This window comes from Eubalaena glacialis, chromosome 7, assembly GCF_028564815.1.
Source record: "Eubalaena glacialis isolate mEubGla1 chromosome 7, mEubGla1.1.hap2.+ XY, whole genome shotgun sequence".
NCBI lineage: Eukaryota > Metazoa > Chordata > Mammalia > Artiodactyla > Balaenidae > Eubalaena > Eubalaena glacialis.
The window spans coordinates 4,327,035-4,350,787 of record NC_083722.1 but is presented as its reverse complement, the minus strand read 5'-3'; the positions used below and the strand labels follow the sequence as shown (position 1 = coordinate 4,350,787).

Below are 23,753 nucleotides of genomic sequence, written 5' to 3'. Positions count from 1 at the left end.
ATACAATTTAAATGTGTGTAGTTTATTGGACACTAGTAAATATGTAAATGTGTGTATGCGTGTGTGTATTTACTGTTGCATGAAACCAGGCAAATGGTAGGCAAGAGGCAAAGAATGGAAAGGAAGTTACAAGAAAGTGCTGGAGGGCAGACAAGACCACAGAATCTGCAAAGGGTTCTATCAAAGCTATAATACAGCCCAGAATGGGGATCCAAGCTGGTTGTACGGAGCAGCACTTGGCAAACTTTAACGTACACACAAATCCTGGGAAACTTGTTAACATGCAAATTCTGCTTCGGTAGGTCAGAACTGGGCCCTGAGACTCTGCATTTCTCACAAGGTCCCAGGTGGTGCTGATGCGGCTTGTCTTTCCACCATTCTTTGAGCAGCAAGGGGCTAGAGCATTTGTTCTCAACTCCGGCTGCATATCAGAATCACTGGAGAGCTTAAAATTAATTAATTAGTTAATTAATTTAAAAACCCTGATGCCTGGATCTCACCCTTACTCCCAGAGATTCTGATGCAATCGATCTAGAGTTCAGCTGGAATCAAGAGTTTGTAAATCTACCCGGATGATTCTAATGTGCAGCCAGGGTTGACAACCACTACTCCAGAGAGATGGTAAAAACCTTATCAGGGAATGAGGAGGAAAGAACCCTGAGAAGGTAATAGGATGGCAAGTAGGGCCGGAGAAATGTGATGAACGATGTCCCCGATCAGAACCAAAATTGACCATTTCCAAGCCTGCAAATTGACCTGAGTATAACGTATAGCCTGCATGGTCCTGCCTGCGTTAAAGATGCTTTTGCTGCTTTCACACCTGGCCTGGGAATAAGTACCAGCTGATTACTGAGTAGGCAGATGGGGAACGAGGTTTTCCTGTGATTATAGCCGCAGGGAAGAAAAGTCCTTGCAATGGAGGAAGATGACCAGGGAGGCTGATTGGACACACACTTACCAGCACATGCACAAGGATTTTTCCTTGAAAGGAGACAAAGCCCAGCCTCTCTCCTCCTGTCCCTGATGGGCCACTAACCAGGCATGACAGATGGTACTCCAGCCTCCTAATATGCCCCAGACTTGTTATAAAATCATTTGGAATTCTATTAACGTTAATACTTTGGAAATTATTTTTTGATCTGTGTTACAGACTTTTATCTGCATTATAGAATTCTGATTCTGAAACCACTGATGCAACAGAATCCTAAAATGTTTACTGAGACTTGTCAATTTAATTGTGCTACTTGGAACTTAAAGAGCCAGAGTCTGTCAGCATTTTGCTGACAAATGTCATCATTTACAGACTGATCTTGGCCATTAATTATGTTCACCATTGCTAAAATTACATGTTGTGAAATGAGCTACCTTTAGCGAAACAAAAGACTTTTTTCCCATTTAGTTTTTTCCCATTTAGCAATTTAGGACCGAAACAAACTTGCAAGTATATGAAAACCTTCTGGTTTGGTAATAGTCATTATGTTTAAATTTCAATGCAGAGGATGCTGTATACCTGGATAATGAAAAAGAAAGAGAAGAATATGTCCTGAATGACATCGGGGTTATTTTTTATGGAGACTTCAATGACATCAAGAGTAGAAGCTGGAGCTATGGTCAGGTGAGCCACTTAAAATTTGTCATCGTCAAGGACATTTTTACTTAATATTTTTAGCCCCATGTATCACTGCAGGGTGCTATGTGTCGATATGAGACAAGCACAATTTCCTGCTTTTCAGGATCTGAGACTCCAAGATAGCCTGGGAGTAGAGACTTAGAAAGGCACCTGCATAATTTATCAGCTGAAATCACATATTTTCAGTTATTACAATGTTACAGAGATGGGAGATTGTATGGATGATATGGCATTCCAGTGAGAAATGCTTTGCAAACTCAGTACAGTGAAATCTCATGAGCTTAGACTCTGCTCTCCAACCTGGAATGAACCCATGTTTTTCTTTTCTTATAAGGAAAAGTGTTTTGATAATAATGCAAAGGATACAGAAAGGCAAGTGCCCAACTCAAAGAAATCACTTTTTTTAAGTGTTAGGATTAGATATGCTAATTAGAAAAGAATGCCGCCATTTAGTCAAAGGAGGGCCCACTGGGCTTTCACCTCAAGTCATTTAATCAGCTGCAGCCTCAAATTACTGTCTGGATATAAGGTAGCAAATGGTATTTCATTTGAGATACTCAATGGTTCAAACTATTTCAGCTTGGTATCTTTAACAATGGAGCAAATGAATATTTTTACCATATTTCCATAAACAGACTCAGGTCCTGTGATTCAGAAACGACTTTCCATTAGCAACGTGAGGGCAGGTGAATGTGTCATTTCTCAGAGTTTTGGCTGAAATGGTTGGAATTGTGCACCATCGTTCTGGGTATCCAGGGGCACATTTCACAGAACCTGGCCTCGCCAGGTCACATGATACTTTCTTGGCCTGAGATCCTTGTTTAAACTTCCACATGGGCTCTCCCCGCAGTGCTCAGCCCTGCTCGAGCCTGACCACTGGGCTGTCATCACTGGCTCTTGTCTTGTCTACCCAGCTTTATGTCTTGCTCCTTCTCACTAACTCCTGAGAATCACACGCCCAGGGTTCAGGTTTGCCTGCCTGCATTTCTGACGTCCTGCCAGGCTAATGCTCTTTCCCTGTTTTGGGGTCCCTGCCTGGCTCCCTGGTTCCCAGTCCTCCCCTTCCTGAGTGACATACAACCCGTGACCATTGCTTATTGTCTGGTGCTCTTGCCTTGGGTCCCTAATTCCTCACCTTGAGGTGTGATTCTATTTATGCCCCCAATGTGACCATAGAGAGAGAGCTAACAAGGAAAAAAGTCATCTAGGTGGGTAGCAAGGAGGACTGGGAAAGGGTCCCAAGCATGGTCGTGTACTCCCAAGCCCGCCTGCCTTTGGATAGACGCCCTTGAGCACAGCCACTGCCTGTCTCTACTGTCATTTGGAGTCCATTAATTTGTGTACTTCAGTCCAAACAACCAGCCAAGCCAGTAGTTTGTAGTGTAGTTCTCTATGTCTTTACCTTTCCAGCTCGTGGCTGTCATGCCCCACAGACACAGCTGAAAGGTGCTGCCTCATAAGAACCAGAGAAATGAGTTCTTATTCACCTGGAGAGCTAGTGCAATTACCCATTTCTGCATCTATCACATCAGTTTAGGATACACGCAGAGTTGGTGTTCTAACTGGATTTTAATAAAGAATTACATGGAAATTAGCCATTAAGATTGTGGTTTCTGTCCTAAGCCCTTGGGTGGATAATATACAAGGTTTCTGTATTCAGGGAAATATTCTGTACAATGAGGTACAGTATAAGTATAATCTTCCAATTTTGCCTTTTTTTTTTTTTTTTTTTTTACTATTTTGTCTTTGTTCCTTGTCTGGAAAATTTTGGCATTGTATGTGGCTAGGAGTTCTTTCTAAGGAAATTGAACTGACTACCCGACGGGTCCCTTGATAATATAATCTCCTTTCTCTAAGCCTTCCTGCCCTCTCTTTGACCCTGGAGTCCACCTTATCTCCGAAGAGAGGAAACCTTAGACAGACATTCACTACGTGAGGTCTCCTACTATTTCCAGTGCAGACCTGAAGTGCCTTCCTGAAATGTACCTGAGAGCCATTTACTGTCGATATGTACAAGGACTCATGTTGCTTTTGAGGGCTCCAGACTTTGGCCTGACTTTGGTAAATGGTTCATTCCCTTGCCTTGGTGCTGGAGCCAATATGTTGGAGAGATCCTCTAAATTAACCCTACAATTTTCTGAAGAACTTCAAGTCAGTTCTTGATCCTTGAGTACATCAGCTCGCTAGTAGTTCTGTTTATATTTCTAGCTAGCACTTAAGCTCTTAATCATTTTACTAAAAAATAAAAGAGGGTGTCTCCTTCCTTCCACCTTGATATTTCATGCTAAAGATTATGAGTGATTACCATCTAGGAAATACACATTTCTAAACATGAGGTTGTGGTTTCATTTTATTTTTCAACAGAGAATGTCTTGTTTTCAGAGTGGACATTAAATAGTTTCTAATTTTTTTCTCCAAATAGTTTGAGGATGGCATCCTCGATGCTTGCCTGTATGTGATGGACAGAGCAAAGATGGACCTTTCTGGCAGAGGGAATCCCATCAAAGTCAGCCGTGTTGGATCTGCCATGGTAAGAACAACCACTGATTACTAAAATCGATTACACACGTCATTTGCCTCAGTATAGATGTCAGCTCATTATGTGCTGTTGAAATGGTGACTTACACATAATAAACTTTTATTTGGAAGAGTCTGTAATTCCCTGAACTTGTCATGTGCCGTAAAACAAAATTCTTGTATCAGTACTGTATGTTGCTTTGGCTTCAGACAAATGCCGATAGATGACGTGGACAGTATAGATCACTTATTCTTTAGAATCTTTGCCTAGGGGCTGAGAGTGACCATGACAAAATGTCAGCAACTATAATCAATCAATCAACAAACAAACATCAAAGAGCATCAAAAAAAACCCTGCAAGATGGAAATTTTCTACATTTTCACACCCATCGTAAGAGTAAAGAAATAAATGACTAATCCCAGCTTCTATTTCAGTGATACCTCACCACAGGGCTTTATAGTTTATGAAATGGACATTGATTCTTCACAGTACCCACATGAGATAAGTGGGGAGGGGGTGGCATTACCCATGCCATTTTACAAGTTAGGAAACAGTGTGATGACAGTTTGTCGGTGACAAAGCCTCAGCTAGAACCCAGGTCTGCTGACTCCAAAACTAGACATTTTCTACCTTCCTTGCTGGTCTCTGCAGGAGATCCTGAAACATCTCGGGGAATGCACAGACCCTGCAACGGAACAGCTTCCTGAGAGAGGAGATACAATTGTCATGAGTGGGAAGGTTGGGGGTCAGGTGTGGGCGGTGAATTAATTGTGTTGCCCAAGTCCTGGACTGTACTGACGTGCGGACCGGGTCCTGTGCAGCCCTGGACCGTATCAACGTGCCGCACCCACAGATCCTGCCCTTGGTGCATGAAAGCGAATCAAATCTGATTTATGAGCAGAATATTCCTGAAAAGAACATTAAGCTAGGTGCTATTTCATACAATCAAAGACTGAGCAACAAATACTCCTTTTTGTTACCAATTTCCTTAAGTTTTATTTAAAAAAACAATCTCTCTGAAAGAATGCTGTCTTTGGGTTTGGTTTAAGTTAAATAAAATCAAAATCAAATATAGTTTATATAAAGATATTAGACTGAGAATGATATGAAATGTAATTTATGGTTAGCTCTTAAGAACAAAGATTGTTTTATTAGTAACTAGGCTGTGTGTAAATTTAAGAAAAGTGGAGCTTAAAAAGAGAAGGTAAGAACGAACATCTAAAGGCAGTTTTGTTTTCTGTTGTTAGTTTATGTACGCAACATAAACTATGCAAGTGAAAAGACAATGGATTCTAAAGAATTTGGGAATTTCTTTATAATAGCTGTTTATTACAACATGCATTAGACCTGCAGTCAGTCACTGTTTTTTCTGTTTCATGGACAAAATTCTCCCTTTTCTCCTCTGAAGTCATCATGACAGGTTTGCAGTGAGGCGGGAAGCAGTTGCTCGCAGTGGTTAGATATAAATTAATTCCTTGTTAGGCACTCTGAAATGACATGCTCGTCAGCCCGAGCTTACTCACACGGTGTGGGTATATTTACGAGTCTAGAAATCACTACCTAACACAAGCCAAAGCAAGAGCGACGCAAATAGGAAGCAGCTAACCCAACACTATGGTGGCATCTGGCCAAATGGAAGCTGTTAAGTCTTGAATTAAGCAGAGACTCCTAATGCAAATTGCCTTGAAATTTTATTAATCATAAAAAGCCTATGAAGTTCTGATTTTGAAAATCTATGACTCACAAGATTTAGAACTGGACAGAATCAATTTGGGGGAGTTGGTTTGGTTTTATTTTTGGAGGGAGAGGCCTTGGGTGTTAGGGGAGAGGCCCACCCTGGGCAATATCTCTATTTCCACCACCACCATCATTTACATACACAAAATATACGTTTGAGAGTTTTCAAAATCTTGTTATATCTATTATCTCTTTGAATCCTTAGAAGAGCTCTGTGAATCTTTCCAACATCTATTCAGTTATAATGATTTTAGAAAGTAAAATATTGAGCCTCCAAAAATCAATTAAAAATATGCAACTTTCCCCCAAAATCAATTGTTTTCTGGTCACTCAGGGAGTTCCTCTCCTGTTCACAAATCCTGGAAACCTATCATGAAATTGCTGAGGGAAGTTAAGCAAAGACTGAAAGAAAAAAACAAAACAGAAACCCCTCAAATTTCTCAATAAAGATTTGCTTTAAAATATGAGAAGATGTATTTAGGGAGCCCAGAAAGAAAATGTTCTGAAGTTGCTTGAGTCTAGCCAGAACCCTGGGTCCTAGCAGATAGGCCTGTGGATGTTTTCTAGGGGGCTGGTCCACTCCACTGGAAGAACAGAGGGCGCTGTGTGGTCATTTTAAAAGTTCTCAATCATCTCCCCAGCCTGGTCACTGAGGCAGGAAATTCCTTTTATAGGATACAAATACTGGAACAGGATACACCGTGACATGCAAATTCTCTAGGAGGGGTAGTACGCTGACTGCAGTTCATGCCAAGGTGACAGTGATGGAAGGCAGAACTTTCCTGGACTCAGTTACTGCCAGGAAGGAGTGGGATGAGCAGCCTGGTCCTGGCTGGGCACCTGCAGAGGGTAGAGAGGGGACAGGAGGCAAGAGCAGGTGACTGGGGCCCTAAAGACAAATTTGCTTCCTGTGGTCACGGCAAAGCCTGGCACTGAAGACTGGCCAGGAATTTGCAGAAAGTAGATGGGTGCTCGGTGCTATATGACCACAGATAATAACTCAGGTTATTATCTGACTTATCTAACTTTCTGATGAGGGTGATGATGATGATGATCTAAATCTGGCTTGACAGTCCCCAGATAAAAATCTTTGTCGTCTAGTGTTTATGACCTTGGGCCGTTCTTTGCCCTGGGGGTATCCTACACACGAGAGGATATTTAGCAGCAACCACCGCTTCTACCCAAGAAATGCCAGGAGTTGTGACAACCAAGAATGTCTTTACATATTTCCAAATGTCCCTCTGAGTCAAAATCATCCCCAGGGAGGGCCACAGCACTAAACCCCTCCGAGGCTCGGCTTCCCTGCCGGTGCCATGAGCATAACCCTCTCTTCTTGCCTGCGTGGAGGATCTGTTTTCTTACCTTATTCAAAACCTGCTGGCTTTCCTTCTTCTGCTGAAGAGAAAGTGGAGGCAGCATCCTGCGGGAAGGCCCTGGTCCAGGTCACATCAGACCTCTGGGTTCTGACTCTTCCGCAAATTGCCTATGTGACCCAGGGCCAATCACTCAGCCTCTCCGGGCCTCCTTTATCTTTAAAATGAAATTTTGTCTCTGTACTCAAATCACACTTGTTATTCCCCGTGGCAGCAAGAATTCCGTTTTCTCCTCCAAAACAATGTTCTTCTTTCTTCTATTTTTTCCCTTTATAAATTCAATATTTAGTTCTTTTGAGTTGCTGTTACTTCACTTTGATGTGAGAATCAGGAAAGTTTATGACAATCTGGACAGCCTTGGGCTATTGGGTTTTCCCAGGGGAAAGAAAGTCTAAAACTCCTGTAAAGAGTTTTACAGGAAAGTCTAAAACTCCTATAAAACTCATTGTCTGGGGATTGGTCCTGAGATGCTATAACCTTACATAAGCAAACTTATATTTAGGTTTTTCTAAATAGTGAGTGGTACATTTTACCGAAGCTACACTGCAGATTGATTTAAGAGTGAAAAAAATTTTTTAAGAGATTAGAAAAAAGAAAAACCTTGTCCAAAGTTATACTTCCTCCTTTTTTTTTCATTTTTAAAATGTTATTTATTTATTTATTTATTTGATTTTTTATTGGCGTATAGTTGCTTTGTGACCAGTGACCTTGTGACCTTGAATAAGTCATTTAACTTCCTGATACTTCAATAAAAACAACAATGTTGTGTTAGTTTCTGCTGTACAGCAAAGTGAATCAGTTATACGTATACATATGTCCCCTCTTTTTTGGATTTCCTTCCCATTTAGGTCACCACAGAGCATCGAGTAGAGTTCCCTGTGCTGTACAGTAGGTTCTCATGAGTTATCAATTTTATACATAGTATCAATAGTTATACTTCCTCCTTTAAACTACTTGATTACTGTTTACTTTCCACCTCATACCTGATGTGACAGTCCCCACCAGGACGATTGCCAGGAAATGTGCCAGGAAAACTTTAGAAGGATGCTTTGTGCCATCTGAAAACTTGTTTTGCTCACAGGGCACTAATAAAGCATTCCATCACGGACCCTGAATTACAGTGAAGTAACCAGACATGGACTCCAGCCCCAGTCACACTCTCAAGACAGGTGTGCTATGCCATGTGACAAGAACAGCAGGGTCCTGGGGAAAGGAGAGACGGTGACAATAGCCTGCCTTTACTGCTGGGTGGTAACTGGTCCCTGCCTGCTTCTGCCTCATGACTGATTGGATCTGGCAGCAACTCTGGGCAGAGAAGTTCTCCCATACTGGCCCTGCCGTGGCCGCTGGGCCTGTGGATACTGCTTGCTTATTCACTGTGGAAGCCCTAGCATCCCACCTCAGTGCAGGTTCCCTCCTTTGGGACTTATTAATAGGAGATCTGTGTCAAAATGCACACAGAACCAGTACATGAGATGTGGAAGACTCTCCAGGGGTCTTCTAGGTAAAGGGGTGGAGGTCCTTGGATATGATGTCACCCAAGGTCACACACAAATAAGTGGCTGAGCTGGAACTAGATATTGTCCTTGCTCTCAGGTCATATTAGACCTTAGACGGCCACCACCAACACACAAGCACCAATGACACAATTCCTACATCAAGTTAATCTGTCATTCACCAGGGATTTTCATTTCTGTTTATTGAAGAATTTTTAACAATTGACAAATATATTGGAAGCCAGCAGGAAAACAGAATTTACCTAACAGAAATTGTTTTCATAGCCAATTTTGAGAAACTATATCCATTTCATAAATAACCAATGTGTGGATGAAGAGACAGAAGTATCAGGAAGTTAAATGACTTATCCAAGGTCACTGGTCACTGGTAGCTATCTCCTAGAAAAGAAGGACCCAAGGGAATGGGTTCCAGAACAGGTGAATTTTGAAATAGGGGAATAAGCGAAGAAAGGCATAAATCAGAGAATTCTAAATAGCCAGAGGCATTGGGTCCCTGGGGAAAGAGTTCCCAAAGAAGACTAGGTACCAAATATGGTTTGATGGTGGTATTGGTGGCTGTGGTGGTGGTGGTGATGTGGTTTGATGGTGGTGATAATAGGGATGATGATGGTGGTGGTGATGTGCTTTGATGGTGGTATTAGTGACAGTGATGGTAGTAATTGCTGTAATGATGCTCATGGTAGTAAAACACTCAGTATTAACTCATTCATTCAACGAGTATTTATTGAGAATCTCCAGTCTAGGTACAGTTGTAAAAAAAAAACAAACAAACATAGTTTCTGCCTTCACAGAGCTTATAGTCTAACAGAGAAGACAAACTTGTAAGTAGAACATTTCAACACAGTATGGCAAAGTCTCTGATGAAATAAGCATAGGGTTGTAGGAGAAAGCAAACCTCTCAAGCTTTCCTCAGAGGTTTTCCAGGACAAAGCAGTGACCTAACAAATGTTGGGATATTGGATGAAAAGGTAGAAGAATAACTGACAAGGGTCCAGAGCAATAATAATCCATGCTATGATTCATGGAAACCCTTTTTCCTTGGTGGAAATTATACCCAAATAACCATCACCAAAAGCACTGCAGGAACATGTAGTCAGGGGAAACTTGCCCCTCTGGGGACTTCTTTGTTTCAACTACAATTTTTTTAAAAAGTGACATTTTGGGGAAATTTTGGAAGGAGGGAGAGAAGAAAAAATGTCGATATACTAGTTACCTATTTTTAAATACCAATCTTTACACCGTTGCCAGCCTGGGCTTTCCTGCTTGCCTTGAGGTGTACACATTTATTTTTAACCCTGGTCTTTTGCTAACATCGAAACACGATGCCATCATTAATCCCCATTAATACCCTATTCTAACTGTGCCTTTTGGGAACTAACTCAAGATTGAACTTTTTTTTTAACCGATCATGTTCGGTGTACTCTTTAGTGTTATAAAAAAAAAATCTTGTGCTCCAGCTAGTAAATCAAACTGACCACAAGTGGAAGTATAGGCCCTGGAGTTCCCTAGGGCCCAACACAAGACGAATGACTGTAGACCTTGCAGGCAAAGCAGACTTCAGAGCTTCTGGTCCCCAAGCATCCGTGATCTCACAGATAAACTGAAAATAAAGCTACTTTTCTCTTTGTCCCTCTTTCTTCCCCGTCTCCTTGTCCCAGTATTTAGACTGTTTTTTTTTTTTTGCTTCCATGCATGAAAAAGACAGTCATGACATCACTCCTTTGATATTTTGCTAAGCAGCTTCACAGGAAGCTACTACAGAACCGTGTTTTTATTTTTCCCCAGTTGTTTACTTGGTCATCTCGTAGAAAGCTTCACATTCAGCAAACCTCTTCATGCAACAAACTATTTCAACTATTCAGACTACATTTACAAATTCACTTGGGTTAGAAATTCCACCCAGTTACCCCAAATGAACTTTAGAATCAGAAATAAATACATGAAGTCTAGTCCCTGATCATACAGACCAGCCAAAGCATAGCTCCCTAAAACCTTTATTTAAAAAAAATAAATACAAATGTTAAAGCACTATGTAACTGCTCCTTTTTTTTATAAGCAGCTAAAAACCCCCTTTCTTGGAGTGAATTGTCCTGGAGAAATCTGAGGACTCAGGTGCTTAAGAGGCATTGTCCCCAACCATTTCCCCACAGAGGAGCTTCTTCACGTTTCCCCTTATGGATCTTATTTTTGGAAAAATTTCCTCTATCAAAAAAGCATATTTATGTAATAATAATTGGTTTCCCCATTCTTGCATCAGAGATTTATCTAACGGCCAAACAGAACTTCTAATGGGAGTGGTACATTCAGTGCAAGCACTCAGTGTGACTCGATGCCACCTCTGTGAAGGTAAAGATATGACTTCCATTGGTGTTTTGGAAAATTGGCAATGACTCACATGCCTGCATAATTTTGCAGATGCCTAAGAGTTAAAATTTCCAGGCTGGCGACCATTGCCAGATATAGGTTCCTTCATGGATTTCAGCCCCCATCCAGAGTTTCTGGAGCTCTGACCCTATCTGCTTTCTTATCTTAAATTGTTATTTTCTCTCTCCATGATTCATGCCCAGGAATGTCAAGAATGACATTCCTTACTCTGGTAGAGGAGAAAAAGCTAGAGGTCTCTGTTGCTCTTGATAACCTTTCCAATCTCAGTCAAGAGCTCCCACGGGTGGCAACTTTGGAGAATCTACCGGTTAGGATTAACGAAAAACGTGATTGTAGTTCAACAGGGTAAAATACTAATTCTAATAAGTTTTTTTAATCTTAAAGTTGGAGTCAAGGTACCCACAAGCACGGGAGGCCTTCCTAAGGTTTAGGAATGGCTAAGGGAATCCAGTGATGAATGGGAGGTACAGAGTCAGGACGATCTCTAGTACCTTTCAAACTAAACATAATGCCATAAGGTCACCTCATTCACCAGGGATTTTCATTTCTGTTTATCGAAGAATTTTTAACAATCGACAAATATATTGGAAGGTAAAATAGAATTTACCTAATGGAAATTGTTTTCATAGCCAATTTTGAGAAACCATATCCGTTTCATAAATAACCAATGTGCAGATGAAGAGACAGAAGTATCAGGAAGTTAAATGACTTATCCAAGGTCACCGGTCAAACTGGAAATGGATCTCAGGTTGCCTGACCCTGCTGTTCCACACACGATGTTACATGGCCCCTGTATTTGTCCTCTGCCTGTCCTCTCTCTGTATCACATGACCTCCTTGGGTACAAAAGTAATGCCTTTTACAAGCCCTGTCTCATTCAATCCTTCTCTTTTAAGTTGGGGTGGAGGGGTTGAGGAGACAAATGAACTGTTCAGACATCATTTTCGTCTCTTGTGGTTAAAAACTAGCAATGTAATGAAGTTTCCATTTGTGGGCAAACAGCTTGGTTTCTCAATTATTAAGGTTACATTTCTTATGCCTGTGCTCCCCATATTTTGGGAGAAAAACAGACATTTATTACAAGCCATCTCTCGAATGTGATAATCACAGTCAATCTAAATGTCTGCTTTCCCCGAATTGCTTCCCGGAATGAGGTTTCAGTGCTACATCTATTTTGTAATCACATTGGCTATTTCTGAAACACGGGGCTGCTTCTCAGCACTCCTTCCAAGCTGCAGTCAGGGCTGCTCTGGTCTCCTGGGGCAGACATCCCCAGGATGGATAAATAGAAATGCAGCAAAGCCAGCACCGCCCTTTAGGATATGCCCTCTCAGGGCTATGCACTTTGCATCCCTTCTTGCCCTCTCTCCTTCCCCTCTCCTCTCCCTTGACATCCTTTTCCTTTCCTCTCCTGGTTCTGCTCTTTCCCTTTCCCATTCATCTATTCATCCATCCATTCCTTCATTCAGATATTTTTGGAGGTCCATTCTATACACCAGCCCTGCACCACACAGCAGCTGAATAACAATGAAAAACAGCAGCCAATGCTTGGAAAGCTTAAAATCTCAGTATCTCTCTCTCTCTCGGTCCACCTTTTGTTATTTCTTTCACGATTGTCAATTAGTAAAATATGTTTGGGCCAAATAAGAATCCTCAGTTACCAAGGGAGACAAGGTTAATAATCTCTAGTTGTAAAGATTTTCATAAAAAATGAAGCTAATTACCAACTCCTGTCAGAGCTTGTGTCAAGTCTATAAAGCAGAGCACATTTGCAGACAGTGGTTATACGCTTCGCAATATAGGTTAGGGTTAGTTCATGTGGTTTTTATGTGTTTTTTGTGAAGTAAAATTTACATACAGTGAAATGTATGGGTATTAAATGTAATATTCAATGAGTTTTGATTGGGGTAATCACTACCCCAGTGTAACCAAAATATAAACATTACCATCAGCCCAGAAATTTCCCTCGTGCTCTCTTGTAATCATTCCACATCCCCAGAAGCAAGCAACCACTATTCTGATTCCTTACAATAGATTTGACTGTTTTTTTTTTTTTTTTGGCTGCGTTGGGTCTTCGTTGCTGGGCGTGGGCTTTCTCTAGTTGCGGCGAGCGGGGACTACTCTTCATTGCGGTGTGCGGGCGTCTCATTGCTGTGGCTTCTCTTGTTGCAGAGCACGGGCTCTAGGCACGCAGGCTTCAGTAGCTGTGGCACACGGGCTCAGTAGTTGTGGCGCACGGGCTTAGTTGCTCCGCGGCGTGTGGGATCTTCCTGGACCAGGGCTCAAACCCGTGTCCCCTGCGTTGGCAGGTGGATTCTTAACCACTGCGCCACCAGGGAAGCCTGATTTGCCTTTTCTTAAATCTCACATAACTGGATTCATACAGTATGTACTATTTGGGGCTGGCTTCTTCTACTCAATCAATTCTTGCACGTGTCTTCAATGTGTTCCTTTGCACTGGCAAGCAGTATTTTATCGTATTCTATATCCCAGTTTGTCTATCTGTTCACCTGCTGATGGACATCTGAGATGTTTCCAGTTTGGGCCTCTTACGAATAAAGCTGTTAGGAACACTCTTGTACAAGTCACTTTGTACATACACTTTCGTATTTCTGAGGTAGGTAGTTAAAGATGGCATGTCCAAATCACAGGGCATGTATATGTTTAACTTGATAAGAATCTGCCAGTTTTCCAAAGTGATTGGAACCCTGGAGTGTCATGGACACAATTTGACACCTACTGTACAACTTCCACCTACAATTAAGATTCATCTCCACCAGACTGTACTTGGGGGCTTGTTCACAAAACCTGGAAAGACTCTTCTTCAAGGAATAGTCCTTCTCCTTCCCAAATTTAACTCTCCACCTTTGAAACTAGTTTATGTTGCCCCAAATTTATTTCCAATGGTCTTTGAAAAACTACTATAGGCAAGATTAGGTATAAAACTGTATTCTATAAGAATTACAGAAATCCTAGTCTTTATGAGAACACAACTTTTAACATTAAAATTTAACAGCATATAATAAGCTTATAACAGAGAAAAGTCACCTTATCATAGCCATATAAAATGTGCACACAGGATAAGAAAAAATACCTTTACATATTTAGAAAGAAGCACAAAAAAATAGTAATTATGCAAACTGTAATGGACCTAAGCCTTGAATTCAGAGAGGCAGCCCACCCAACTGGGCATGAAAGGAATTTTAACTATTCTCTCCCTTAGGGTAAATATTTGAGAAAATTCTAAACATTTTTAGAAGTATAAAGAAGAAAATAATAATTATATTTATTCTCTCTGCAAGAATTGAACACAGCATCTTGGCATATCTGCTTCCAGCTTTTTAAATGAAAGGTCTTTTTTATTTTTTGGTTAAAAAAATGATAATGCTTTCTAAAAAAGAATTCAGACAATCCAGAAAAATTTTAAGATATAAGTTAAAAAATAAACACCTTCCCTCAAAAAAATCACCCCGAATTTCACCATCAAGAAAAAACCACTATTAATATTTGATGTACATCATTCCAACTAGATAGATAGATATTTAAATAAACAAATATAGTTTTAAGATCATAAATGGTATTATACTATATATGCTAGTATAATTAAAAAGTATTATACTTACTTTTTATAGCCTTATTGAGATATAGTTGACATACAATAAAATGCACATGTTTAAAATGCACAGTTTGATAATTTTGATGCACCCGTGAAACCATCACCAAAATGGAAATAATAAATACATCCATCACTGCTCAGAAGTTTCCTTTGTAATTTCTCCCTTTTGCAACTTCCTGCTTTGTCTACCATTCCCAGGCAATTACTGTTCTGCTTTCTGTCATTACATATTGATTTATGTTTTCTATAATTTTATATAAGTGGAATCATGCAGTATGTGCATTTTTTGTCTGGCTTCTTTCATGCTTCTTTATCTCATCTTGAGATTCATCCATGTTACTGTTTATATGAGCAGTTCCTTCCTTTTATTTCTGAGTAGTGTTCCATTGTATAGATGACCCACAATTTGTTTATCAATTCACTTGCTGATGGACATTTGGGCTGCCTCCAATTTTTTCCTCTTACAAAAAGCTAGGAATATTCATGTGAAAGTCTTTGTATAGACATAAGCTTTTATTTCTCTTAGATAAATACCTAGGAGTAGGATGGCTGGGTCACATGGTAGGTATATGTTTAATTTTTAAGAAACTACCACAATGGGTTTACCATTTTACGTTCCCACCAGAAGTGTATAAGAGTCCCAGGTGCTTGCGTCTTCCCCGACACTTGATATGATCAGTCTTTAATGTTAGACTTTCTAATAGGTGTGCAGTGCTATCTCATTGTGGTTTTAATTTGCATTTCCCTATAACTAGTGATGTTGAGCATCTTTTGTTGTGCTTATTTGCCATCCATATATCTTCTTGGATGTAGTATCTCTTCAATTATTTTGCCCATGTCCTTAAATTTTGTTCATTTTCTTATTATTGAGTTTCAAGCATTCTTTACATATTTTGGATACAAGTTCTTTATCACATATATTATTTACAAATGTTTTCTCCCACTCTGGACTAATCTTTTCATTCTCTTAACTATGTCTTTCAAAGAGCAAAAGTTCCTAATCTGATGAAGTTCAGTTGGTAAATATTTTCTTTATGGATCATTCTTTTGGTATCACATCTAAGGAATCTTTGCCTAATCAAAAGGCACAAAATTTTCCCCCTATGTTTTCTTCTGGAAATTTTTATAGTTTTTTAGTTTTTATACTTAGGTCTATGATCCATTTTGAGATAATTTTTAATATGGTTCAAGGTATAAATCAAAGTTCATTTTTGCATATGAATATCCAATTGTTCCAATACCGTTTGTTAAAAAGATTATCCTTCGCCCATGGAAATGCCTTTGCAACATTGTCAAAAATCAGTTAACTATAATTCTAGGGTCTACTTCTGTGTTCTCTACTGTGATCCATTGGTCTGTTTGTTTGTATTTATGCTGAATGGTATCATTCTATTTAATAAAGTATTACATTTAATTGTACTCAAATTAAAATTTGTTTTATTTAATTTTATTAAATTTTACTTTCACACAAGAAAAAACTGAATTACAGCAGAAGAAATTGTTAAACTTCAAATAAATATTTCTTTACTACTAGAAATATTATTGCCTAACAGATCCCTCTAAGGTTATTAGAAAATTATGAAAACCATTAAAAGAATAAAGTAATTATATGTTTTAAGTTACGTTTTAGGTAGTGTTGGTTAACTAAGAAAGATGAACACATTAAAACATCAGCACTTCCATTCTTCCTTTCCTCTTTCTTCCCTCAGGTCTAATTTTTTTCTTAGCATTATCATTGTTTTTACATTATCAAGTTTTAAAATTCATATTCATTCTGTTACTATGATTCCCAAAGATTTTTGAACATATGTGGATTTTTTTCACCCCTGGATCTTTACCACAGAGTCTCTGTTACTGGGATCTGTGCTAGATTCATCCCTTAATTATCTTCATATCACTTTTCAAGTGGTTTGGTTGTGATGGGTCCTGTGTTCTCTGAGATCCTTCATGTTTGAAAATGTGTGCTGGTTGTCCTTATACTCACAGAACAGCTTAGCTGTGCATAATATTCTTGGGTCCACCCTCCTCTCAGGACCATGCAAATGTGGATGACATCAACTGGTTGTTCTGGAGAAGTCTAAAGACAGCCTCATTTTCCCCTTATTGTTAATTTGCATTTTCTGTCTGTAGGACTGAACAATTACTTCTTTAACCTTAAATTCAACTAGATTAATTAATTAAAGTTCCTAGGTAATGAGCATTCTGCATCAAATTACCCTGGAGCTCAGATTGATCTTCCAATGTATAGATTCAATTTTTCCTCAATTAGGTAAAATTTTCTTATATTATGTCATGAATATATCTTCTGTTTTATTTGTTGGATTCTCTATTTTAAGGATACTAATTATCCTTATGTTGTATCATCCTTGTCTTCCGTAACTATTAGCTTCTCTCTAATAACTTCATCTCTTTATCTTTTTCATTAACATTTTCTTCGCCTCAAGCTTTTCTTCTATGTCATTAATTTTATTTTGAACATTATCTATTCTGTTTCTTACAGTTTATAATTTATCTTTAGTTGCATGATGATGTGAGTTGGTGCCCAATGTGTTCCTTTAGGTCTGTGATCTCCTAGGAGGTTGTGAGAAACTCCTGTATGTTCCTTAATTTTGTTTTCTTCTACGTATAGTTTTTCCATTCTCTCTCTTTCCTCTTTGCTTTTCTTTTTATTCATGCTCATACTTGCATAACTCTTCTCCAAGTGTTCTATTTGCTGTAATATACTGTAGATAAAATCTTGACTCTCCAATCCAAGATTAGTTTGATTTAACCTCTGAACTACAGTTTTAGACCAATGCATTTCATTCTACTCTTTTGTACCCTGAAACAGACTGGAGCAGAGGAGGGAGTTTAGCTGATGAGATGGCAAACTCTGTTAAAATCCTTGGGCTCTGCTCTTTCTTTTAGGCTTCTGTTAAATTTCTCATTCTAGAATCTACTCTACCTAATTGGAGGTAGATCTCCTTCCCACATGGAGATTACTCTCAGGCTTTGTATCATTTCTCCACTGTAGTCCCAGAATCTCTACCTTTTAAGGGATGCAGACCCTTTTCCACCCACTTCTCCACAGCAGTCATTTCCATGATTCTGGTCAGAACAAGGAAAAGATCAGCATTTTAATTCAGTTTGTTTCTTTCCAGATTTTGAAATACAAATGAGCAACCTCAGGATTTTTTTGACTTGACAGTAGGGCTTCTGAAGCCCTGGTGGTCAGGGTTAGAAGCTGAGCCAAGCTGCCCCTCTGCCGCACTCCAAAATCCTCCCCTTTTCTTGGATCAGGTTATGAAGTTTATTGAAATATGTTATGCCACTGAGGTTGCTGATAGTGACTTTCAAAGGGGCTGGTTTTTTCATTTTTTCCAATATTGTAGGTATCATGAGAGGACAGTTTAGTGAAACCTTAATGAAGTTGAATAATGCTCCCTGTCCAAAGCCCTGGGCTCATATTTTCTTGTTGACCACCAGTGATGCAAGACCAAGACATTTCATTCTGTCACTGGTTCAACTCAGAGTTCATGATAGGGTGCTCTCTGTCAGCTGTGGCCTGACAAGGGACCAGCATGCCCTTGATGTGCCCCCCAAGCATATCTTGTTGTCTAGGGTGGGGGCTATTGCTTTAACCGTTTACATCTGTCACTAAAGACTTATCTCTTTCCGTATCTAGGCTCCCCAGAAATCAATATTCTAATTAGAAAACAGTAGCTAATCTGGCTAAATGCTAATAAATGAGAGTTGTGATTTATCCAGCAGCAGGGGGACAGCTCAGCATTAAGAATTAAAAGGTCTGTGGAGGAGAGAGCTCTTCTTTTCCTTACTCTTCCCTTTGGCTGACTGGGTTCGGCTGTATGCTATAAATAACACTTTTAATTAATGGCTGTCTGTTTGAAAATCAGTCATTAGAACCATAATTTAGGAACTTTTACCTCTGAGATTCATTGCTCTATCCTATTTCTCAATGATAAGGATAAGAAACTGCTAATGTGAGTTAAAGCTGAATCTACCTACTCACAAATACCAAACCACATCATAGCCTACCAAGGCACTCTTCAGGCTTCACTATAATAGATGCAGATGTAAATAATCAATTCAACTGCAAGGAGAATTATTGATCATGAATAGAACCAAAATTGTTGGCTAAACCCTGCTGCACTCCAGTCATTTCATGGAGTTACAGGATAAATTCAAAGTTAACATCAAAGGAAGGAGTTTGCAATTAGTTGAATGGGGTCCTTCAGTAATCTCTAACGGATTAATTTTTTTCTACATTAAACAAATTAACTGGGTAGTTACCTTCCCTTTAACCTAACTGGACAGAGTCAAAGGGGAAAAATAGAAGTTGCTTGCACATCTTAAGTGTTTTCTTCTAGTAGTTTCTACTTCGTCCAGTATTGCCTACTTACGTGATACTTGCAGTAGGTCCCTGAACTTGCCATATTTCTTCATGACACCAAGCAATTATTCAAACTCTCTCTACCATGTAGATAACCTTTTCTGGACCTCAGCCCCTCCAGACCTAGCTTTCATGTCATTTTCTCTATCCAGCCCACAACCGTCACCACACCCTCCAATCTAATAAAACTGATTACTCCTTCTGTGGGGACCCGACTCACCCTGTACATCTTTCTGTATTAATATTGATAACATTTACTTCTGCTTGTTGGGTTTTCGACCATCTCTTTTCACAGAGAAGATCTTACTCGTACTCAGATGTGCAATGCCTATATGCTTGTTGAATATACAACGGATTATTCAACAGCTATTGAGCACCTGCTCTTTGCCAATACCTGCTAGAAGTCAGAAAGGCATCGATTTTGGTCTCTGTTCTCAATGTACTCACGACCCCCTGGGGAGGATAGACTTTTATAAAAACTAAACTCAGCAAGCCTAAGAGAGGGGTCTGGGCAAGTGCTGGGGCTGGGCTGTTAATTAGCAAGGCCATGAACACATAAAAAAATCACCATATTTTAATATCTCTTCTATGGTTGTCATAATCCAAACACACCTGCTTCAATCATATGTTCTACATTGCTTACTAATGTCTTTTCAGTGTAGTCTGAACCTATGCTTCTCAAATTAATGTGCACACAAATCACCTGGGGATTTTGTTAAAAGGCAGGTTCTGATTTAGTAGGTCTGGGGAGGAGCCTGAGAGTCTGCATTTCCAACCAGTTCCCGGGCATTCCACTGCTGTTGGTCCACAGGCCACATGTTGAAGAGCAAGGCTATCAACCATTGTCATGTCAACATATAGACATTGTTAAAGTGCCATCAGTTTTTGGAAAAACTCCCAATGCTCCCCACCTAGAAATTCTTCTGACTGAAATTAAACATCATGAAAGCTACAGCAAGAGAAGTAAGATTCAGCAGTGACCCCCAAGAAACTGACAGGATGCCTTGAAACTGTTCATTCTTGCCCCCTGTTTTATTGTCTAAACACGAAAGATTCCTGCACTTGAGGTCTGCTGCTACCAAATGACTGTGGTCTGAACGTGTAGCCAGGTTTTCCCAAATATTCAAGATTGCCATTCTTTGCTTAAGTCTCCCCTATATTTAAACTATAATACCCCAGGCCCTTTATGTATTATAACTGGAGATATCTTTGAACGAAATTATGCAACTTTAATCACCTTAAGCACTCATAAGGAAAATACTTCTGTAATGCAACTTCTTAAAAAACAAACTCTGCAAGGCACCCATGGGAATCTAATTTCTTATTAATTCTTAATGGTTCCTATGACAGCATCTGCTTACTTTTTCAATTTATTAGAGTCTGCCACTCATCCTCAAAGTCAAAACTCGTCAGACCATGAGACTCTGGGCCCCCACTCTAACATCTTCTGTCATTTGTCAGCTTTTAACTCTCCTTCTATCAAGACAAGATCCCTACTTGACCTGTCTTCTTTTGTAGGTCTTCTTCCTCTCTTCCTCACGCATTCTCCAGCACTATTCCAACCAGACCAAGGGCCCTGTGTGTATCTTCTCCCAAGCACGTGAGAAAACATGACAACTCTTCCTGCCTGCTTTTCAACACCACCTTACGACAATCATACGCCATATAAGAGGGAGTCTTGGTTATTTGGTTTCCCCTCACACTCTCATCATCACATCCCTTTCCCTGACACATAACAGTGTACTGAACAGAAGTGGAACTGTTTTCATCACGCAGGAATACAGAAGGCACTGGAAGCCTTAGCTTGCCCAGTGTCAGAGTCTGGAGAGGACTCTTCTAAATGACCTTGACCCCTTCTCACCTCTCATGGTCTCATTTAGATTAATGCCAAGGATGATGAAGGCGTCATCGCTGGATCCTGGGACAATGTCTATGCTTATGGCATCCCCCCATCAGCTTGGACTGGAAGTGTTGACATCCTGTTGGAATACAGGAGTTCTGAGAATCCGGTCCGCTATGGTCAGTGCTGGGTTTTTGCTGGTGTCTTTAACACATGTAAGTATCCAGTTGAGTAATATATTTTTAATGCAAAGGAAATTTCACCTCAAGACATCTTATCTATAACCAGGCAAAGCGACCTAGCAAGCTCTGTTGGACCTATAGAACTTGTGGGTGGCTATTCTGGGATGCAGCCAATGCATAATTAAATTGTACTTGGTCAAATATGCTCATAGTTTCTCTTTGACTGCCGAAGCTTTAGAGAAAGAATGATGGACTATTTCCTACATAATCCATCGTTCAATACCCAGAGAAATGGGGCATCTCCGGGGCCACGTAAGGATGTGAGGGAAAGGCTAGGCTGTTTTATTTCTTAGTAATCCCCACATTTTAAAAGGCTTAATTAGCAAAATTTAAAATAATAAATAATAAGATATGTACCGCTTGTTATTGAGCAGTTTTGTAAATATGCTTATTTGCTTACTGTTTATCACTGAGAATTTTCTAAACATACCCACTTAGTTTTTACTCCAGCTATGGAAGGGGCTGTGGCAGGTGGGCTCATCTTCATTCTCGTATGTGAGTCTCAATGCCCCTGAGCAATTAGATACCAGAACTTAATGAACGATCTGTGCTCCCCAGCTTCCCCTTTTGCTTTTAAGCCACCCAACATCCAATCCATAGAGGAAAACATATGGGAACAGAATTGTTCTCTTCAGCCTCATGCATCATTTTTCAATATGGCATTTGTCTGTCCCGGCCCAGACAATGTTATTGTTAATTCAGTGGGTATTTTTAAATAACATTTATTTCAGTATGTCTTCATCATTGGTAATGATTGTCATTCACATGCCATTTCTACAGCCCTGTAAAAAAGAAAAACATTAAGCTCAAGTCAAAGTGTCCTTTCTGCTGGCTCGTTAATAAAGACTGTTTTACCCAGTTAACATGTTTTTTAATCAGAAAAATCAAGGAGGATCTGGAGGCTGGAAGCCAGGATGAGACCATTTTTTTATAAATGATTATGAAGCCTGTCAGTTTCAGCTCAAAAGTTGTGACAGTCTAAGAATTAGTCAGAGATCCAAGTGGAAAGAAATCATGAGTTTGGGTTGTGTGTTTTGTTTCTCCATGGCGTCAAACTGGATAAGATTATTTTCTTAGCCATTTGCGTATACCCAAGGGTTAAAGGAGCATATATTTCCTGGGAGCAATGAACGGCATTGTAGCCAATGTGTCAGTGTCCTAGAAGGGCTGGTCTCTCAGGTTCCACATGGAAGCCTGAACTTCACGAAGGGCTACCGGTTGGAGGTAGGCCCCCTCCCTCATGGCTCCCAAGCCAAGACTAGGTACAGGGTGCTTGGTAGAGGCAGCCTCTCTTAGGAAATGATCCCAGGAAAAGAGAAAGGACTCCCCACGTCCTCCTGATGCCTGCAATTTCACTCTCCTGGTGTAATTCCTTTAGGTTTAGAACCAGATAAAATAGTAAACACCTTCCATTCATGTATGCCTTTTGTATAAAAGGGTCCTCGGATCTTTTCCTGAACACAGACTTTGGTGATAAGAAAAGGCAGAGGCCCAACGTGGGATGTCACCTTGAGGATAAACCTGAAAAGGAAATTTGGAGGGACGGAGGCACTGGTGCCCCCATGTCAAACTTCACCTGTCTTAAAATTATGAGTTCGGCAGATTCTGTAATCACGTGAATTAGTGTTAAGCTAGAAATAGAACTAGAGTGCCAATCATTTCTTTGGTAAAACTGTAGCAAGTGTAGAGGCTGTAAATCCATAGAGGAAGATGGAAGTGAGAGGCGGGTGGTGGCTGCCATCGGTGATGTTTGGGGTGTTAAGATTAAGTCATTGACATATACGCACCACTATATATACAATAGATATCTAATTCGGACCTGCTGTACAGCACAGGGAACTCTGCTCGATACTCTGTAATGACCTGTGTGGGAAAAGAATCTAGAAAAGAGTGGATACATGTATATATATAGCTGATTCACTTTGCTGCAGAAACTAACACCACACTGTAAACCAACTACATTCCAATAAAAATTAATTTAAAAAACGATTCAGTCATTTAATGAGGACCCTTGAGTCTCTACCAGACTCAAGTTTGGACTTCCAAGGTTGTTCTATTGAAGGAGGTGGATAGTCTTTGGTTAAAAATGCTAAACAATTCTGAGAGGAAAAAAAAAAAGGGAAGGCAAGTCATTAATCTTAAAAGTGTCAGCTGAATTATTTTCAATGAGCCCTGAGGTCTGGCGTCCTGGCAGCCAGGGAGGGCATTTGGATTAAGTTTAATCAACAGGTGCATATACGGCAAGAGAGGCATCCAGGTAATTTATTATCTAACGATTAAAATGAACCTGTGCTGTCACCCTCCGCCAAGTGTCACAGGAGCATGTTCCAGCCAGGAAAGCAAACCGCACTGAGGGTCTGCTTGGTAAATACCTAACTTCCTATTAGCTGGGGTTTTAAAATTTTATTTTCAGAAACATAGGCCCATTAACTGGACTAAAATAATCCTACTTTGATGATCGTATGATTAGCAACTAAACAATTGGAAGCCTGTTCCTGGGATCCCA

At 39.9% G+C, this 23,753-nt stretch overlaps 1 protein-coding gene across 2 annotated transcripts in view; it reads left to right on the top strand.

The window, feature by feature from the left end:
- F13A1 (coagulation factor XIII A chain) overlaps positions 1–23,753 on the top strand; it is a 144,397-nt gene that overhangs the window by 60,141 nt on the left and 60,503 nt on the right. For both annotated transcript variants that reach the window (XM_061194794.1, XM_061194793.1), the window contains 3 exons: positions 1,497–1,615; positions 4,053–4,160; positions 21,046–21,220. In XM_061194794.1, coding sequence (XP_061050777.1) covers positions 1,497–1,615; positions 4,053–4,160; positions 21,046–21,220 — 402 coding nt within the window. The remainder of the gene's footprint in view (positions 1–1,496; positions 1,616–4,052; positions 4,161–21,045; positions 21,221–23,753) is intronic.